At 43.3% G+C, this 19,843-nt stretch overlaps 1 protein-coding gene across 1 annotated transcript; it reads right to left on the minus strand.

Annotated features, from left to right (window-relative positions):
- Positions 1-1,007: 1,007 nt before the first annotated feature.
- LOC123993316 (V-type proton ATPase 116 kDa subunit a3-like) lies at positions 1,008-16,178 on the minus strand. Its single transcript, XM_046295329.1, is given in 21 exon segments — positions 1,008-2,344; positions 2,512-2,683; positions 2,815-2,935; positions 3,101-3,187; positions 4,735-4,845; positions 5,128-5,341; positions 5,725-5,843; positions 5,961-6,051; positions 6,203-6,360; positions 6,489-6,628; positions 6,881-7,031; positions 7,257-7,469; positions 7,662-7,755; positions 7,872-7,954; positions 8,294-8,420; positions 8,582-8,646; positions 14,241-14,414; positions 14,416-14,480; positions 14,678-14,756; positions 14,973-15,107; positions 15,922-16,178. Coding segments are annotated over 20 exon segments (2,475 nt in total). The 5' UTR covers positions 15,090-15,107; positions 15,922-16,178; the 3' UTR covers positions 1,008-2,250.
- Positions 16,179-19,843: the final 3,665 nt, after the last annotated feature.

Below are 19,843 nucleotides of genomic sequence, written 5' to 3' on the forward strand. Positions count from 1 at the left end.
ACTTTCTGTGGAGAAACCCTACCCATTACATTAGGAAAACTGTTGTAATGAACACATGATTTATGGTGGGCAGAATTTTCTGGATTTTACTACTTTATATAATAATTTTAAGATCAATTGGATAAAACAGTTCCTAAGAAGACCCACGTCTATATGAAATTTTATTCCTCATCATGTCTTCTCTACTTTTGGTGGCCTTAACTTCATGTTGATTTGAAATTATAATATTGACAAAGTTCAAATGATAAACTTGGATTAGCTAACACAACGTGCCATTGGAACACAGGAGTGATGGTTGCTGATTATGGGCCAATGTACACCTATCAAAAATCTGCCATTTCCAGGAACAATAGTCATTTACAACATTAACAATGTCTACACTGTATTTCTGATCAATTTGATGTTATTTTAATGGACGAAAAAAAGTTTCTTAAATTTATTCATAAATATTATCCTACCAACCATTGTATGAAGAAGTAAACAAAAACATAAATTCAAATTGTACCTTTTGTAATGACCACCAAAAAACAGTGTTGCATCTTTTGGGGAATTGTATTCATGTAAGGAGTCTGTGGCAAGACATCAGTAGATTTACACTATTATGGAGAGATGTACTGCTTGGATTCTTTACTTATGAAACTATTTTAGGTATTTACATTTCATTATTCTTTTGGCCAAATGTCATATTCACCAATGTAAATTTACAAACAAAACACCACATTTTATTACCTTGCAAAAATAAATGTAACTATGTTTTAAGGCAATTAAATACTCTGCCAACAAAAAAAGCTAATAGAATTATCAATTATGATATTGTACCCCCTAGCCCAAATGTCCTTGTATATTCTTTATATATACTTGTGTTCCAATGTACTTTTTGTATCGATTTGTTCATAAAAAATAAATAAATACAATTCTATATTTAAAAAAATAAAAAATAATAAAGAAGATGTCTGACTTCCCTCATTTCTACAATAGGAACAAGTCAACTCGCACACACACACAAGAACCGTCAGGGGAAAAAAACTGTCTTTAATTTCATTACAGCCCTAGAGTTAAACACAGTGATAGTGCAAAGAGACAGACAGTACGATGTGAACCATCATACAGAGAATGCGGAAGAACATTGATCTTCATTCAGATGGTTCTCTGCTCAGATGAAACAGAATGTGAATGACACATGAGTTTACAAGTTTCCCTTTCCATAATTATTAACCGTGTTCAAATATGACACAAGAAAGAGGTGTTGAGTACCATGAAAGGTTGTTCGTGTTACCATCTGTAGTAGGATGTCCCTTGGGGATACCCGTAACGACGTATGACATGCGAGGGCTAGGTTTAGTAAACATGCTGGAGCTAGAACCTCGTTGTCGTGAGTTCTTATTTGAGATAATACTACACCATCATAGCAAAATCATGTCTATGTGGACTCTCTTCAAGACCACAACAGATGAGTTAAGACAATTGGTGTGTGCCTTATCTTTACTGAACTTTGAGATCACGGGCATGTGTGAAAGTCAATAGCACCCATTTCCTGAGTTATTCAACCATTTTCAAATAATGCTTTGAACGATAAACAGGGAGGCTGTGAATGTATTACTGTTAATATATTATTTAAACAACATATCTAAAGGTACATTCCTGGAAGTTGAGACACATGGGGTGTGTTCGTAAATTCACTCTGGAGTGCGCTCTGGCTGAGGAGTAGGGTTGATCCGAGCGTTCTGACCTCACAACAGCAGTCAAGCACCCGAGCTAACTGGCTAAAGGTGGCTAGCTTGCTAGCTACATCCAAACAAGAATGAGAGAACACCTAATTCTGACCATTTTATTCACCCTAGCAGAGCTGGTTAGACTATTTTCGTGTTATCTAGGGCATTGGTGACTAACTGTACTGTTGGCAACAATTGAATTTTAAAAATTGCAGACAACAGTCATTCAACGGGTGTTGCCTGTTTCGTAAATTCCTGAAATCAGAGTAGACAGCCAGAGTGAATTTACAGACCCACCACATGATCAGTGCAAAGAAGGAACAAGAAAGAAATTCTGATTTTGATGACACAGCATGCATGCTGAAATAGGCACATAAACACCCCATAGCATAGTGCAAATGCCTAAATGCACACATTTTACAAAACACAAGAGTGTACAAAAAAGACAGCAATCATTCTGAAATGTGTGCAGTGTGATTGGTGCAGAGCAAGTTAATATAACCATTTGGCAATCATAATTCATTGATCGTTGAAATGATCACAGAGCGGACGAGGCGTGGATTATGGAAGAGAAGGAGAAAGGGTTCAGCTTGTAACCTGTTCCACTGTAGAATTTATTCTGGAACTCCACCCTAGGAGAGACAACATTTTCAAAAATCAACAGACAATATTGCATTACATTTTTTTCCATGAATAATATATTTTATCTTATTCTCCATTCACACACTCCTCTCCCCTTCGACTAATTCCTTCCCACCATCTCTCACTCATTCTCATCCCCCCGTCCCCCTTCTCTCACCAGTGCAGACGCAGGGCATGCAGGAAGGCAGACAGGCCCTCCATGACCAGCAGGACGGAGACTGTTAGCACCGCGAAGACGATGAAGAACAGAAACAGGATCACAGATCCCATGTTGCCTTGCCAGGTCAGGGCGTTATGCAGCACCATCGTCCAGAGCACCTCCGACAGCTCTGGAGGGTGAAAGGAGACACACTGAGTAGGCACTAGAATGAGTTAGCACTCTTAAAGAAATGAGTCAGTGTGCGATCAGTAAGTCACTGTAAATCAGTGGGGAAAGTGTGTGTGTGCGTGTGTGACTCACGTGCGTGTGCAAGGCTGAGGGCCCACAGTCGTAGGTAGGAGGCTGTGTTGGAGATGCAGCCTAGACAGTACTCTATGGTGTGGATGGCCTGGTGCATGAACGCATCAGCAGCGTCAAAATCCTACAGAGATGCACAGAGATTTAGCTTCTTTTTTTTTAAGACAGGGAAAATGGGTAGAGAAGTTGGACGGAGTAATATGTTATTCCTTGTGACACTAGCTCGGGCTATGAGTATATTGAAACGGAGCTAGCACGGGTAACACAATGATGACTCGCTCCCTCTCACCACCTCCTCCTCTCTGTGACTCCCCACCTCTCCCTGATGAGCATTGATGGAACTGTTTTCAGCCAACAGGGGTCGTCTGTCTCCTTCCTGGAAGACACAATCACATCAGACCCACTCACAGAGATTATAATACATACTATATATAAACACACATAATAAACTCAGACAAAAAATAAATAAACGTCCTCTCACTGTCATATGCGTTTATTTTCAGCAAACTTAACAAGATTCAACAACTTGAGACATAAACTGTGACTACAGATATGGAATAATGTGTCCCTGAACAAAGGGAGGGTCAAAATCAAAAGTAACAGTCAGTATCTTGTGTGGCCACAGTATTAAGTACTGCAGTGCATCTCCTCCTCATGGACTGCACCAGATTTGCCAGTTCTTTCTGTGAGATGTTACCCCACTCTTCCACCAAGGTTCCCGGACATTTCTGGGGGGAATGGCCCTAGCCCTCACCCTCCGAACAGGTCCCAGACGTACTCAATGGGATTGCGATCCGGGCTCTTCGCTGGCCATGGCAGAACACTGACATTCCTGTCTTGCAGGAAATCACGCACAGAACGAGCAGTATGGCTGGTGACATTGTCATGCTGGAGGGTCATATCAGGATGAGCCTGCAGGAAGGGTACCACATAAGGGAGGATGATGTCTTCCCTGTAACACACAGCGTTGAGATTGCCTGCAATGACAACAAGCTCAGTCCGATGATGCTGTGACACACTGCCCCAGACCATAACGGACCCTCCACCTCCAAATCGATCCCGCTCCAGAGTACAGGCCTCGGTGTAACGCTCATTCCTTTGATGATAAATGCTAATCCGACCATCACCCCTGGTGAGACAAAACCACGACCTGTCAGTGAAGAGCACTTTTTGCCAGTCCTGTCTGGTCCAGCGGCGGTGGGTTTGAGCCCATAGGCGACGTTGTTGCCGGTCTGGTGAGGACCTGCCTTACAACAGGCCTACAAGCCCACAGTCCAGCCTCTCTCAGCCTATTGCGGACAGTCTGAGCACTGATGGAGGGATTGTGCGTTCCTGGTGTAACTCGGGCAGTTGTTGTTGCCATCCTGTACCTGTCCCTTAGGTAAGCTGTTCAGATGTACCAATCCTGTGCAGGTGTTCTTACACGTGGTCTGCCACTGCGAGGACAATCAGCTTTCCGTCCTGTCTCCCTGTAGCGCTGTCTTGGGCGTCTCACAGTACGGACATTGCAATTTATTTCCCTGGCCACCTCTGGACCCTGGGCATCTTTCTTTTGGTGTTTTTCAGAGTCTGTAGAAAGGCCTCTTTCGTGTCCTAAGTTTTCATAACTGTGACCTTAATTGCTGTTCGTGTCTTCATGACCGTTCTACAGGTGCATGTTCATGAATTGTTTATGGTTCATTGAACACACATGGGAAACAGGGTTTAAACTCTTTACAATGAAGATCTGTGAAGTTATTTGGATTTTACTAAATATCTTTGAAAGACAGGGTCCTGAAAAAGGGACGTTTCTTTTTTTGCTGAGTTTACGTATATTACACATACAGATGTTATACACATAAGACTAAACAAAGTCATCCTAGATACTTACACTCGAATCAATAGGCATAGCACACGCCCAGACAAGACAACACAGTTGCTCACCATGTGCCGGTGCTTCCTCTTGTGTGTGATGTATTGATGGATGGGTTTCCCCAGCAGCAGGACTGGAACAGAACACAGCGCCAGTACCACCAGGACCTTCTGCACCACCAACTACAGTACAGAGAGAGAGGGAGTTAGGACGTCACACACACACACACACACACACACACAGTAGAGTGCAGGTTGTATTTTGGAGAGAGCATGCTGCCATACCATTGTTTACCTATAGATTATATTTTCAAGGACTCAGGTAACATTAAGCATACTTTAGACAAATAAGTACATTGGAGTGAGCACGTTGTGTGCCCTTCCACAAACATACCAGTCCTGTACAGTGGCATCATGTTTCCCCACAAAACACACACATTCAGACAGATACATTCAGACAGACACCTGTCCTCTGTAGAGGGGCGGGTTGTCCTTGTTCTCGGCGAATAGGAACATGTCTATGAAGTGGATGAGGATGCTGGGGGCGGAGTTAGAGTGGGTCGTGTCGAAGGCCAGCCACTTGAAGATGACCATGAAGACCAGGTAACCAAACAGACACAGCATGAAGAACAGTTCTGGGATCAGTACCAGGAACACACTGCTCAACTGGTTAAAGTGTCTGGAGGGATACGGGATTGAGGGATGGGTAGAGTGGGAGAAGGATGAATAGAGAGAGACAAAGAGAGAAGTGGGTGGGTAGAGGGAGAGGGATTAGTAGTGAGAGATGGGTAGAGAGAAGGAATGCATAGGCAGAAGTATGGGTTTGAGTAAAGAGAGGGGTAGGGATAGCAAGAGGGATGGTGAGAAAATTATTAGATTACAGTGATACTCCCTTGCAGTTCCATTCACACCGGGATTGGGGTCAATTCAGGAAGTACACTCAAATTCTAATTCTCTACAATGCTTTTCAATGAAAAAAATGTGAAATTGGAATACTTTCTGAATTGAAATGGAATTGACCCCAACGCGTACAGGCACACACACACACACACGTTCCCTCACATGTAGTTGAAGAAGGCCAGACAGACTCCGAAGGTCATGTGGATGACCCCGATAATGACAGACATCTTCATCTTGTAGGAGTTGAGGAACGTCAGGTGGTTGTTGGACAGACCCCAGACCTGAGAGGGACAGACAGACAGTCATGGAAACAATCATTACAGAGAGATGAGAGATGAGGAAGCGATAGACGGAGGAGTGAGAGAAAGATGGAGGCAGTGTGAGGTGCATTTCCATACCGGGTCGATACCAAAAGGATAGGGTCCTGTAAAAACCCCAGTGATGTTAGGGTCCAGGGACAGGAAGTTGTTCTCTTTAACAGTTGTTGGACTAAGAGAAGAAGAGAGAGAGAGAGAGAGAGACAAAACTCATATTGTAAACATAACATACAAGACAATCAGAAAAGTGATTGTGTCGCTGTTATGCATGTGTGAGTGACGGACATGGGCACACGTGTATGTGTGTGTGTGTGTGTCCTTACTTCCACTCTCCGTTCTCAAACATGGGTCCTACATGCCAGCCGGAGCTGAAGGGGCTGAGTCCTCTGCTAAAACACTCATTGTAGATGGCCCCAGTGTAGACAGAGAACAGTCCCATCAACAGGATCAGATAACGTCCTCCAAACATCATCCGCCAGATCTAAACCACACACAGAGAGACAGTATATTAGGACTGTTCCTGTGAATCAGATTTGTCAGTCTCCCAATTTAAAGGGTGTGTATGAAAAGGTGCGACTGTGTGTGTGTGTGTGTGTGTGTCTGTGTGACCTCATTAGTGTTGTTCCTGAGTTTGGGGTCCTTCTCCTCCAGAACCATCCAGAGCGCAGCCAGGGACATCAGCAGACCGTGACCCACGTCCCCAAACATCACAGCAAACAGGAAGGGGAACGTGATGATGGTGTACACCGCTACAGAGACAGAAGGGAGGAGGGAATGAGAGAGAGGGGGAAAAGAGAGAGGGGGAGGGAGATATGGGGATGGAGAGAAGTTAGCAAGAGAAAGTAGGAGAGGAGAAAATAGAGGGACGAACGAGAGAACGGGGGGCCATAATAGTTCTGTTCGTTTACATTACCAGAGGAGCTGGTTATTCCCTGGATTGTTGGCTGGTTAGAGGTTGGAAGTGACCGCTAAACTAATTGATGTATTGATTGGACTGATACCTGGGTTGACCTCGCGGTAACTGGCCACTCCGTAGGCGTCTACAATGTTCTGGAAGCCTGCAGTGAAGGAGTTGGTGGGAAACAGTGTAGGAGGAGGCGTGGAGCAGGGGAGGCGGTTGTAGAACGAGTCCACCCCGCTGCCACTCTTCCTCTGATAGGGGGAGAGACAGAGAGCAGATGAAGGGGCTTTAGGTCATACACATTTAGGGTACTGTGTAAAATGACATCCATTCCTACATTTAAACAGAGTGACGACAACATACAACTAACTCGCTCTTGTTGCGTTACTCAACCGCACACAATCTCTGTCCCTCCTCTATTCTCCCTTCTTCTGTGTCTCCCATCTCCAGGTCCCTGTTTCCTTCCCCTCGCTCACCCCTCCTTCCCTCAGGGCGCTCTGCAGCTCGGGCAGCTTGCGGACGGGACACCAGGCTTCAGCGATCAGACACTTGTCGGTGACGGAGGGGCTGCAGAGGTTCAGTACGGCCTGGACTGCCTTAGACTTCTGGACCCGCACCTTCCACTGGGGCAACACGGCTACTGTACGCACCAACATCTGCTGGAGGAACTGCTCTGTCTGAAAGAGGACCTGAGGAGGGGAGGGCAGAGGGGTGAAGGACCAAAGGGGGAAGGTGTGGATTAGAGATGGATTTCGGAGGAGCTTTACAGACCGTAAACGTTCGCTCTGTTTGCTGCACCCAATGATTTCCAGTGAAGTTTAGTGATAGAGCATCAAAGTTGAAGGTGAATGCATTTTATACAGGGCTCATGTCCGACTTACTGATTTGATGTCTTCAACTCTGCCCTGCAGTCCCTGGAGAATCTCCTCTCTCTCCGTGGGGCTGTCAGGATACTCAAACACCTGCGCGTGGAAGCTGGAAATGCAAGTTATCCAGGAGGTGCAAGAAAGACAAGGGTCATTAAACAAGCATGTACATGGACCACCGCGATGTGGTAAATGACGCCACAAGAAGTGGACAGGTTTACTTACCAATCACAGATCTTCTTGACCTTTTGTCCGATCTGATCTCCCCAGTAGGATACGAGGAACACTGTCCACTGCACCATCTCCCCCTAAAATCCAATCACATATTACAAATGTTGATGCATTGACCATCTTTTTTGCCACCTACTTATATGAAAATTCCACCCCAAAAACTTTTGTTTTCTGTTTTCGATTTGTTTCAAGATATATAACTTCCAAAACACAGAAATACAGCCGGTATGATGCATTTAGCATATGATGCAACTTGATTGCCGATATGCAAAACATTTTGGGACTATATCAATTATGGACTAATGAAACAAACACCGAAAGATAAATTAAACAAATACCAAAATATAGGGTGGAGTTTTACTGTAAGTATAACTTTTCTCTTCATCCCTTTCCTCCTCCTCTCCCTCTCTCCTCACCGTGACAGGATGCTCCAGCTGCTCCTCCATCTCTCTGAAGTCCACGACGACGTACCCGCGGCATGCTCGCCATAGCAACCGCTCAAATGATGGGACTTTCCAGGGGTGGACCACACCGGCCACAAAACTGCAGAAGAGAGAAGGATGAGAGACGAGCAAAGAAATAGGTAAGTTGGCAAAAGAGGATGTTGACCAACTTGAAAATCAATCATTTTCCAGATCCAATGTAAAAAATTAAAATAATAAGGTGGAAGGACACTGGCAATCACTTTGACCAATGATGCTTACCGGAGGTGGACATCCTGTCGGTTAGGCTCCAATATGCCTACTGTTTCACGTAGAGGAGGTGGAGCCTGTAAGAGGAAACAATAAAAAGGGTTCGGGAGACTTTTAACACATCCAAACAGTCGTTTAGGTTCTCTGAAGGAGTGTGTCTGGTTGTGTGAGAGAGAGAAGAGAGAGAGAGAAATTAAATGATAAAATATACAGACAACAAATTCCAATTGGCTGTATTTAAACTCTTTAACATCATCCTTAGCTCTTGCATCTTCCTGGGACGGCAGGTAGCCTAGTGGTTAGAGCATTGGACTAGTAACCGGAAGGATCTGTCGATCCACCTCTGAACAAGGCAGTTAACTCACTGTTCCTAGGCCGTCATTGAAAATAATAATTTGTTCTTAACTGACTTGCCTATTTAAATAAAGGTAAATAAATAAAATTCCCTCAATATTTGGAACCAAGGACTGATCGCCCCAATCCACAAAAGTGGAGACAAATTTAACCCCAATACCGTGGGATATGTGTCAACAGCAACCTTGGAAAAATCCTCCACATTATCATTAACAGCAGACACATACATTTCCTCAGTGAAAACAATGTACTGAGCAAATGTCAAATTGGCTTTCTACCAAATTCCTGTACGATAGACAACATATTCACCGTGCACACTCTAATTGACAAACAAACAAAACAAAGCCAAAGTCTTCTCATGCTTTATTAATTTAAAAAAAGCCTTTGACTCAATTTGGCATGAGGGTCTGCTATGCAAATGAATGGATAGTGGTGTTGGGGGAGAAACATACTACAGTCGTGGCCAAAAGTTTTGAGAATGACACAAATATTAATTTTCACAAAGTCTGCTGTCTCAGTTTGTATGATGGCAATTTGCATATACTCCAGAATGTTATGAAGAGTGATCAGATGAATTGCAATTAATTGCAAAGTCCCTCTTTGCCATCAAAATGAACTGAATCCCCAAAAAACATTTCCACTGCATTTCAGCCCTGGCACAAAAGGACCAGCTGACATTTCAGTGATTCTCTCGTTAACACAGGTGTGAGTATTGATAAGGACAAGGCTGGAGATCACTCTGTCATGCTGATTGAGCTCGAATAACAGACTGCAAGCTTCAAAAGGAGGGTGGTGCTTGGAATCATTGTTCTTCCTCTGTCAAACATGGTTACCTGCAAGGAAACACGTGCGGTCATCATTGCTTTGCACAAAAAGGGTTTCACAGGCAAGGATATTGCTGCCAGTAAGACTGCACCTAAATTCATCCATTTATCGGTTCATCAAGAACTTCAAGGACAGCGGTCAATTGTTGTGAAGGCTTCAGTGCGCCTAAAAAAGTCCAGCAAGCGCCAGGACCGTCTCCTAAAGTTGATTCAGCTGCGGGATTGGGCACCACCAGTACAGAGCTTGCTCAGGAATGGCAGCAGGCAGGTGTGAGTGTATCTGCACGCACAGTGAGGCAAAGATTTTTGGAGGATGGCCTGGTGTCAAGAAGGGCAGCAAAGAAGCCACTTCTCTCCAGGAAAAACATCAGGGACAGACTGATATTCTGCAAAAGGTACAGGGATTGGACTGCTGAGGACTGGAGTAAAGTCATTTTCTCTGAATCCCCTTTCCGATTGTTTGGGGCATCCGGAAAAAAAGCTTGTCCGGAGAAGACAAGGTGAGCGCTACCATCAGTCCTATGTCATGCCAACAGTAAATTATCCTGAGACCATTCATGTGTGGGGTTGCTTCTCAGCCAAGGGAGTTGGCTCACTCACAATTTTGCCTAAGAACACAGCCATGAATAAAGAATGGTACCAACACATCCTCCGAGAGCAACTTCTCTCAACCATCCAGGAACAGTTTGGTGACGAAAAATGCCTTTTCCAGCATGATGGAGCACCTTGCCATTAGGCAAAAGTGATAACTAAGTGGCTCGGAGAACAAAACATTGATATTTTGGGTCTATGGCCAGGAAACTCCCCAGACCTTAATCCCATTGAGAACTTGTGGTCAATCCTCAAGAGGTGAGTGGAAAATCAAAAATTCACAAATTCTGACAAAACACAAGCATTGATTATGCAAGAATGGGCTGCCATCAGACAGGATGTGGCCCAGAAGTTAATTGACAGCATGCCAGGGAGGATTGCAGAGGTCTTGAAAAAGAAGGGTCGACACTGCAAATATTGACTCTTTGCATCAACTTCATGTAATTGTCAATAAAAGCCTTTGACACTTATGATATGCTTGTAATTATACTTCAGTATTTCATACTAACATCTGACAAAAATATCTAAAGACACTGAGGCAGCAGACTTTGTGAAAATGAATATTTGTGTCATTCTCAAAACTTTTGGCCACGACAGTACATTATAAAATCCATGTACACAAACAAGTACGCGGTTAAAATTGCCAAAAAAACACACATTTCTTTCCAAAGGGCCATGTGGTGAGACAGGGATGCAGCTTAAGCCCCACCCTCTTCAACATATATATCAACTAATTGGCGAGAGCACTAGAGCAGTCTGCAGCACCCGGTCTCGCCCTAATATAATCTGAAGTCAAATGTCTACTGTTTGCTGATGATCTGGTGCTTCTGTCCCCAACTAAGGAGGGCCTACAGCAGCACCTAGATCTTCTGCACATATTCTGTCAGACCTGGGCCCTGCCAGTAAATCTCAGCATAACAAAAGTAATGGTTCTAAAAATGGTCTAGTTGGACGGACCACAAATGCTAATTCCATCGTGACACCGTTGCACTAGAGCACACAAAAAAAACGATACATACCTCGGCCTAAACATCAGCGCCACAGGTAACCTCTAAAAATCCGTGAACAAGCTGAGGCAAGGCAAGAAGGGCCTTCTATGCCATCAAAAGGAACATAAAATTCTACATAATCTGGCTAAAATTACTTGAATCAGTTATAGAACTCATTGACATTTGTGGTTGTGAGGTCTGGGGTCCGCTCACCAACCAATAATTCACAAAATGGGCCAAACACCAAATTGAGACTGCATGCAGAATTCCGCAAAAATATCTCCTGTGTATAACGTAAAACACCAAATAAAGCATGCAGAGCAGAATTAGGCTGATACCCGCTAATTATCAAAATCCAGAAAAAAGACGTTAAATTCTACAACCACCTAAAAGGAAGCGATTCCCAAACCTTCCATAACAAAGCCATCACCTTCAGAGCGATGAACCTGTAGAAGAGTCCCCTAAGCAAGCTGGTCCTGGGGCTCTGTTCACCAACACAAACAGACCCTACAGAGCCCCAGGACAGCAACACAATTAGAGCCAACCAAATCATGAGAAAACAAAAAGATATTTACTTGACACATTAGAAAGGATTAACAAAAAAACAGAGCAAACTAGAATGCTATTTGGCCCTAAACAGAGAGTACACAGTGGCAGAATACCTGACCACTATGACTGACCCAAACTTAAGGAAAACTTTGACTATGTATAGACTCAGTGAGCATAGCCTTGCTATTGAGAAAGGCCGCCGTGGGCAGAACTGGCTCTCAAGAGAAGACAGGCTAAGTGCACACTGCCCACAAAATGAGGTGGAAACTGAGCTGCACTTCCTAATCTCCTGCCAAATGTATGACATTATGATATGTATGATATTAGAGACACATATTTTCCTCAGATTACACAGATCCACAAAGAATTCAAACACAAACCCAATTTTGATAAACTCCCATATCTACTGGGTGAAATACCAGTGAGCCATCACAGCAGTACATTTTGTGACCTGTTGCCACAAGAAAAGGGCAAACATTGAAGAACAAACGCCATTTAAAATACAACCCATATACAGTGGGGCAAAAAAGTATTTAGTCAGCCACCAATTGTGCATATTCTCCCACCTAAAAAGATGAGAGCCCTATAATTTTCATCATAGGTACACTTCAACTATGACAGACAAAATGAGAAAAAAAATCCAGAAAATCACATTGTAGGATTTTTAATGAATTTATTTGCAAATTATGGTGGAAAATAAGTATTTGGTCACCTACAAACAAGCAAGATTTCTGGCTCTCACAAACCCGTAACTTATTCTTTAAGAGGCTCCTCTGTCCACCACTCGTTACCTGTATTAATGGCACCTGTTTGAACTTGTTATCAGTATAAAAGACACCTGTCCACAACCTCAAATAGTCACACTCCAAACTCCACTATGGCCAAGACCAAAGAGCTGTCAAAGGACACCAGAAACAAAATTGTAGACCTGCACCAGGCCGGGAAGACTGAATCTGCAATAGGTAAGCAGCTTGGTTTAAAGAAATCAACTGTGGGAGCAATTATTAGGAAATGGAAGACATACAAGACCACTGATATCTCCCTCGATCTGGGGCTCCACGCAAGATCTCACCCCATGGGGTCAAAATGATCACAAGAACGGTGAGCAAAAGTCCCAGAACCACACGGGGGGACCTAGTGAATGACCTGCAGAGAGCTTGGACCAAAGTAACAAAGCCTACCATCAGTAACACACTACGCCGCCAGGGACTCAAATCCTACAGTGCCAGATGTGTCCCCCTGCTTAAGCCAGTACATGTCCAGGCCCGTCTAAAGTTTGCTGGAGAGCATTTGGATGATCCAGAAGAAGATTGGGAGAATGGCATATGGTCAGATGAAACCAAAATATAACTTTTTTGGTAAAAACTCAACTCGTCGTGTTTGGAGGACAAAGAATGCTGAGTTGCATCCAAAGAACACCATATCTACTGTGAAGCATGGGGGTGGAAACATCATGCTTTGGGACTGTTTTTCTGCAAAGGGACCAGGACGACTGATCCGTGTAAAGGAAAGAATGGGGCCATGTATCGTGAGATTTTGAGTGAAAACCTCCTTCCATCAGCAAGGGCATTGAATATGAAACGTGGCTGGGTCTTTCAGCATGACAATGATCCCAAACACACCGCCCGGGCAACGAAGGAGTGGCTTCGTAAGAAGCATTTCAAGGTCCTGGAGTGGCCTAGCCAGTCTCCAGATCTCAACCTCATAGAACATCTTTGGAGGGTGTTGAAAGTCTGTGTTGCCCAGCAACAGCCCCAAAACATCACTGCTCTAGAGGAGATCTGCATGGAGGAATGGGCCAAAATACCAGCAACAGTGTGTCAAAAACGTTTGACCTCTGTCATTGCCAACAAAGGGTATATAACAAAGTATTGATATAAACTTTTGTTATTGACCAAATACTTATTTTCCACCATAATTTGCAAATACATTTATAAAAAACCCTACAATGTGATTTTTCTGGATTTTTTTTCTCATTTTGTCCGTCATAGTTGAAGTGTACCTAGGATGAAAATTACAGGCCTCTCTCATCTTTTTAAGTGGGAGAACTTGCACAATTGGTGGCTGACTAAATACTTTTTTTGCCCCACTGTATATGTTTATTTATTTTCCCTTTTGTACTTTAACTGTTTGCACATCGTTACAATACTGTATTTGTATATAATATGACATTTGAATTGTTTTTATTATTTTGGAACTTCTGTGAGTGTAATGTTTACTGTTCATTTGCATTGTTAATTTCACTTTTGTTTATTTATCTGCTTCACTTGCTTTGCCAATGTAAACATATGTTTCCCATGCCAATAAAACCCTTAAATTGAAATTGAATTGAGAGAGGGTGGTGATGGGAGGTGTAGTTTTGACCTGTGAGGCGGTGAGCGAGTGGGTCTGGGTGAGAACTCCTTTGTACTGGCTGAGCTGGATCAGCTGGGCTCTGAGACCGTCTCTGTTCCTGGACACCTCTTTGAGTTCCCTGGCCAGCCTCTCACTCTCCTCCTCAATGGTGAGCAACTCTCTGGGCTGGGGGGGCGGAGGGGTTCGGGCAGGGGGTCGGGCCATGGGGGGGGGGCAAAAGGGACCTATTGATCTCCTGCTCCAGGAACGCTGAGTGGAGGGAAGGATGAAAAGACAGAGAGATGGAGGGAGAGACAGGGAGAAAGATATGGAAGGATAGAAAGACCGGTGAGAGAGAGAAAGAGAAATGCATAGGAGAAAACTGTCAAACATAATTTTCCTGTGTTAGTATAGGGGTTTTAATGAGCGGTTTAGGAGACGATAGTGTGAGAGATCTAGATACTCACTGAAGGTTTTCTCCAGTTCCTGACATCGTCTTACCTCCCCCACAAACTTCCTCTGGAAGGAGTTGACATTGGGGTTCAACTGATTCACCACGGAGGGAATTAGCAAAAGAGACAGTTAGTTACTCACAAGTTATTCACACGAAGGCTTGATTTAGTTGACACGTCGTTAATGTCAAACTTAGTTATTCATAGCAAGACGGTTGAGATATTAGTTGCAGCTATTAGTTCTAAGCCAGTGAATCTTTAGTCACGCGAAGATATGAGACAAACGAGATCAGGGGAGAACAGAACTCACGTCTCTGAACTCGACCAGGCCCAGTTCTCCCAGTTCACTGACACAGTTATAGGCTGAACCAGACTGGAGGAAGAGCTGCACCAGGCACACCTCCTCACTACGGAACATAGAACCCATCACCACCTAGAGATAGGCCTAGAGGAAGAGGGCCAGGTGGAGAGAAGAGAGCAAGAGAGAGAGGGAAGGTGGGTAAGGTCGAGAAAGAGACAGTTGGAAAGCAGATTGGATAGGAGGAGTAAATAGAAAAGAGAATGGAGAGATAAGGCGAAGAGATAGATTGTGGTAATTGTATTAAGGTGCATAACACCACCAGAGCAGTAGGCCTACACCCCTGGCTTCAAAAACAGCTGACAGAGGACAGTTGCAGAAAAGGGAAGGATGTATTCAGGCCCCCTCTGCCTAACTGAGAAAGTCACATGAATTGCAAAACAGTGGAATTTCCACTCAAACTGCGCTTCCCAACTAATGACATGCTGACAGCAAGTCCATACATCTAGCCGTAGGTCTCAATACACGACCACCTTTCATGTGGGTAAACGAAAATAGGTCCATAGTGAGGTATTTCAAGGACTTCTCGGAGAGACTGGAGAGAGACTGAACGAATAGACTACACAATGAGTGATAGGTTCGGCACCACCCACAAATGCCGCGAATTCGTCCAGCAACCATTCCAAACTAAATTAATGTAACAATTTTGCGGGGAGAGTTGCTGTCATCATGAGACATTGTTGGCAACAGTGTATGCAGAAGTTGGCAAATGTTCCTCCCTCTCTTGTCAGTCAAAACCCCAAAAAACGGATCCTGTTTGGCGACTGTTTCCATATAGTGCCTCATTGGGCTATAAATAAGTTATTATGATTACATCAATTATAATTAGGCAACATATATATTTTTTCCAATGTCAGCATCTCAAATAGCCTACAACAGAAGGTTCAAGTTATCCACATACCTGTAACTGAAATCAGACAACTTGTTGACCGACCACCATATACGAATCTATCCTTTGAGAACAAAGCACGTTGCAAATGTACAAACTTGACCTGTTTTCTTCAATCTGTCCCGCTCGATCGAATGTGACGGCTGCTTGTGAGAGTTAGCTCCAGATTACAGAAAAGAACACCAAACAGTGGCAAACAAATCTCTTTTGACGGTAAAGTCAGTTTCTTAACATTCTTACTGTACTGTCACCGGCACGCCACCAGTATTCTGCCAGCAGCAACAATGATGACGTCACGTTCGTTGCCTTAAAAAAACTGCATTTCAAAACATTGCAATGTGAATAATTAATTCAAAAGATATAATTTTAATCAATGACCACTTCTATTGTGACAATAAGAAAATGCACTGGGTAATTTATGAAAACAGATACAAATTATGTATTAACACAAGTAATGACAAAATACATTGTTGAAGCTGGTATGTTGAGAATATTGGGCTGTAGAAAGAAAACATTTCTACCTGCCTCAGCTAAAGTGGGGTGGAAAATACTCAGTAGGGTCTCTACTACCAAATAGGGTTCGTTTTGGAGTGGGACTGTGTCATACCCAGGAGCACTTTATTCTCAGCCCCCTCCATAACCCCCATTGACTGTAAAAGACTGTACGCGGGATACATATTGGCTTGTAGAGAGAAAGACCCCATACAAAGAAAACCTTATTTGGTTAGTAGAGACCCTACTGAGTATTTCCCACCCCCCTTTAGCTGAGACAGGTAGAAAGGTTCTCTCTACAAGCCAATAAGTATCCCATGTACAGTCTATTACAGAATACGACATTGGGCGCTATAAAGGGGGTGGAGAACGAAGTGCTGCTGGGTATATATGACACAGTCCCCCTCCAAATCTACACAGTTTGGTTAGTAGAGACCCTACTGAGAATTTCCCCCTAGCTGAAACAAGTAGAAAGGTTCTCTCTACAAAACAATAAGTAGAACTGTGCATTGGGTTGCAGGAGTGGGTGGAGTACGGATTTTTCTTATTTATTTAACCAGGTAGGCCAGTGGATAACAAGTTCTCATTTCCAACTGTGACCTGGCCAAGATAAAGCAAAGCAGTGCAACACAAACAACAACACAGAGTTACACATGGAATAAACAAATGTACAGTCAATAACACAATAGAAAAATCAATATACAGTGTGTGCAAATGTAGTAAGATTAAGGAGGTAGGGCAATAAATAGGCCAGTGGTGAAATAATTACAATTGAGCAATTATACACTGGAGTGATAGTTGTGCAGAAGATGAATGAGGAAGTACAATCGGGGCCAAAGGTTTTGAGAATGACACAAATATTAACTTCCACAAAGTTTTCTGCTTTTGTCAGATGTTACTATAAAATACTGAAGTATAATTACAAGCATTTCATAAGTGTCAAAGGCTTTTATTGACAATTACATGAAGTTGATGCAAAGAGTCAAAATTTGCAGTGTTGACCCCTCTTTTCAAGACCTCTGCAATCCGACCTGGCATGCTGTCAATTAACTTCTGGGCCACATCCTGACTGATGGCAGCCCATTCTTGCATAATCAATGCTTGTGTTTCGTCAGAATTTGTTGGTTTTTGTTTGTCCACCCGCCTCTTGAGGATTGACCACAAGTTCTCAATGGGATTAAGGTCTGGGGAGTTTCCTGACCATGGACCAAAAATATAGATGTTTTGTTCCCTGGCCACTTAGTTATCACTTTTGCCTTATGGAAAGGTGCTCCATCATGCTGGAAAAGGCATTGTTCGTCACCAAACTGTTCCTGGATGGTTGGGATAAGTTGCTCTCGGAGGATGTGTTGGTACCATTCTTTATTCATGGCTGTGTTCTTAGGCAAAATTGTGAGTGAGCCAACTCCCTTGGCTGAGAAGCAACCCCACACATGAATGGTCTCACGATGCTTTACTGTTGGCATGACACAGGACTGATGGAAGCACTCACCCTGACTTCTCCGGACAAGCTCTTTTCCGGATGCCCCAAACAATCGGAAAGGGGATTCATCAGAGAAAATGACTTTACTCCAGTCCTCAGCAGTCCAATCCCTGTACCTTTTGCAGAATATCAGTCTGTCCCTGATGTTTTTCCTGGAGAGAAGTGGCTTCTTTGCTGCTCTTCTTGACACCAGGCCACCCTCCAAAAGTCTTCCCCTCACTGTGCGTGCAGATGCACTCACACCTGCCTGCTGCCATTCCTGAGAAAGCTCCGTACTAGTGATGCCCCGATCCCGCAGCTGAATCAACTTTAGATGGTCCTGGCGCTTGCTGGACTTTCTTGGGCGCCCTGAAGCCTTCATAACAATTGAACCGCTCTCCTTGAAGTTCTTGATGATCCGATAAATGGCTGATTTAGGTGCAATCTTACTGTTAGCAACATTCTTGCCTGTGAAGCCCTTTTTGTGCAAAGCAATGATGACGGCACGTGTTTCCTTCCAGGTAACCATGGTTGACAGAGGAAGAACGATGATACCAAGCACCACCCTCCTTTTGAAGCTTCCAGTCTATTATTTGAACTCAATAAGGATGATAGAGTGATCTCCAGCCTTGTCCCCGACAACCCTCACACCTGTGTTAACGAGAGAATCACTGACATGTCAGCTGGTCCTTTTGTGTCAGGGCTGAAATACAGTGGAAATGTTTTTTGGGGATTCAGTTCATTTGCATGGCAAAGAGGGACTTTGCAATTAATTGCAATTCATTTGATCACTCTTCATAACATTCTGGAGTATATGCAAATTGCAATCATACAAACTGAGGTAGCAAACTTTTAAAATTAATATTTGTGTCATTCTCAAAACTTTTGGCCACTGGATAAAAGCGTCTGCTAAATGGCATATATTATTATATTATTATTATACTGGGGTGCAAAGGAGCAAAAAATAATAACAACAATATGGAGATGAGGTAGTTGGGTGGGCTATTTACAGATGGGCTGTGTACAGGTGCAATGATCGGTAAGCTGCCCTGACAGCTGATGCTTAGTCAGTGATTTTTGCAATTTGTTCCAGTCATTGGCAGCAGAGAACTGGAAGGAAAGGAGTCCAAATGGGGAGTTGGCTTTGGGGATGACCAGTGAAATATACCTGCTGGAGCATGCTACAGGCAGGTGCTTCTATGGTGACCAGTGGGCTGAGATAAGGCGGGGCTTTACCTAGCAAAGACTTATAGATGACCTGGAACCAGTAGGTTTGGCGACGAATATGAAGAGAGGGCCAGCCAACGAGAGCATACAGGTCGCAGTGGTGGGTAGTATATGGGGCTTTGGTGACAAAACGGGTGGCACTGTGATAGACTACATCCAATTTGCTGAGTAGAGTGTTGGAGGCTATTTTGTAAATGACATCAAAGGATCGGTAGGATAGTCAGTTTTACGAGGATATGTTTGGCAGCATGAGTGAAGGATCCTTTGTTGCGAAATAGGAAGCCGATCCTAGATTTAATTTTGGATTGGAGAATCTTAATGTCTGGAAGGAGAGTTTACAGTCTAACTAGAAACCTAGGTATAAGGAGTCACCAGTACTCTGTATTAAACCTAGTGCCCAGCACAAGAGACACATTTAGGTTTTGCAGATACTAATGAGTAATTCCAATAACATATTTATATTTTATTAAATATTAATAAATATTAATATTTATTAATTAATTAATAATTTTGCACGCCCAATGTTTCAGTTTTTGATTTGTTAAAAAAGTTTGAAATATCCAATAAATGTCGTTCCACTTCATGATTGTGTCCCACTTGTTGTTGATTCTTCACAAAAAAATACAGTTTTATATTTTTATGTTTGAAGCCTGAAATGTGGCAAACGGTCGCAAAGTTCAAGGGAGCTGAATACTTTCGCACGGCACTGTATATTATTCTCTATTCTTCCCTATCTTAGCCCAAATTCCTCAA

This window comes from Oncorhynchus gorbuscha, linkage group LG13, assembly GCF_021184085.1.
Source record: "Oncorhynchus gorbuscha isolate QuinsamMale2020 ecotype Even-year linkage group LG13, OgorEven_v1.0, whole genome shotgun sequence".
Classification (NCBI taxonomy): domain Eukaryota; kingdom Metazoa; phylum Chordata; class Actinopteri; order Salmoniformes; family Salmonidae; genus Oncorhynchus; species Oncorhynchus gorbuscha.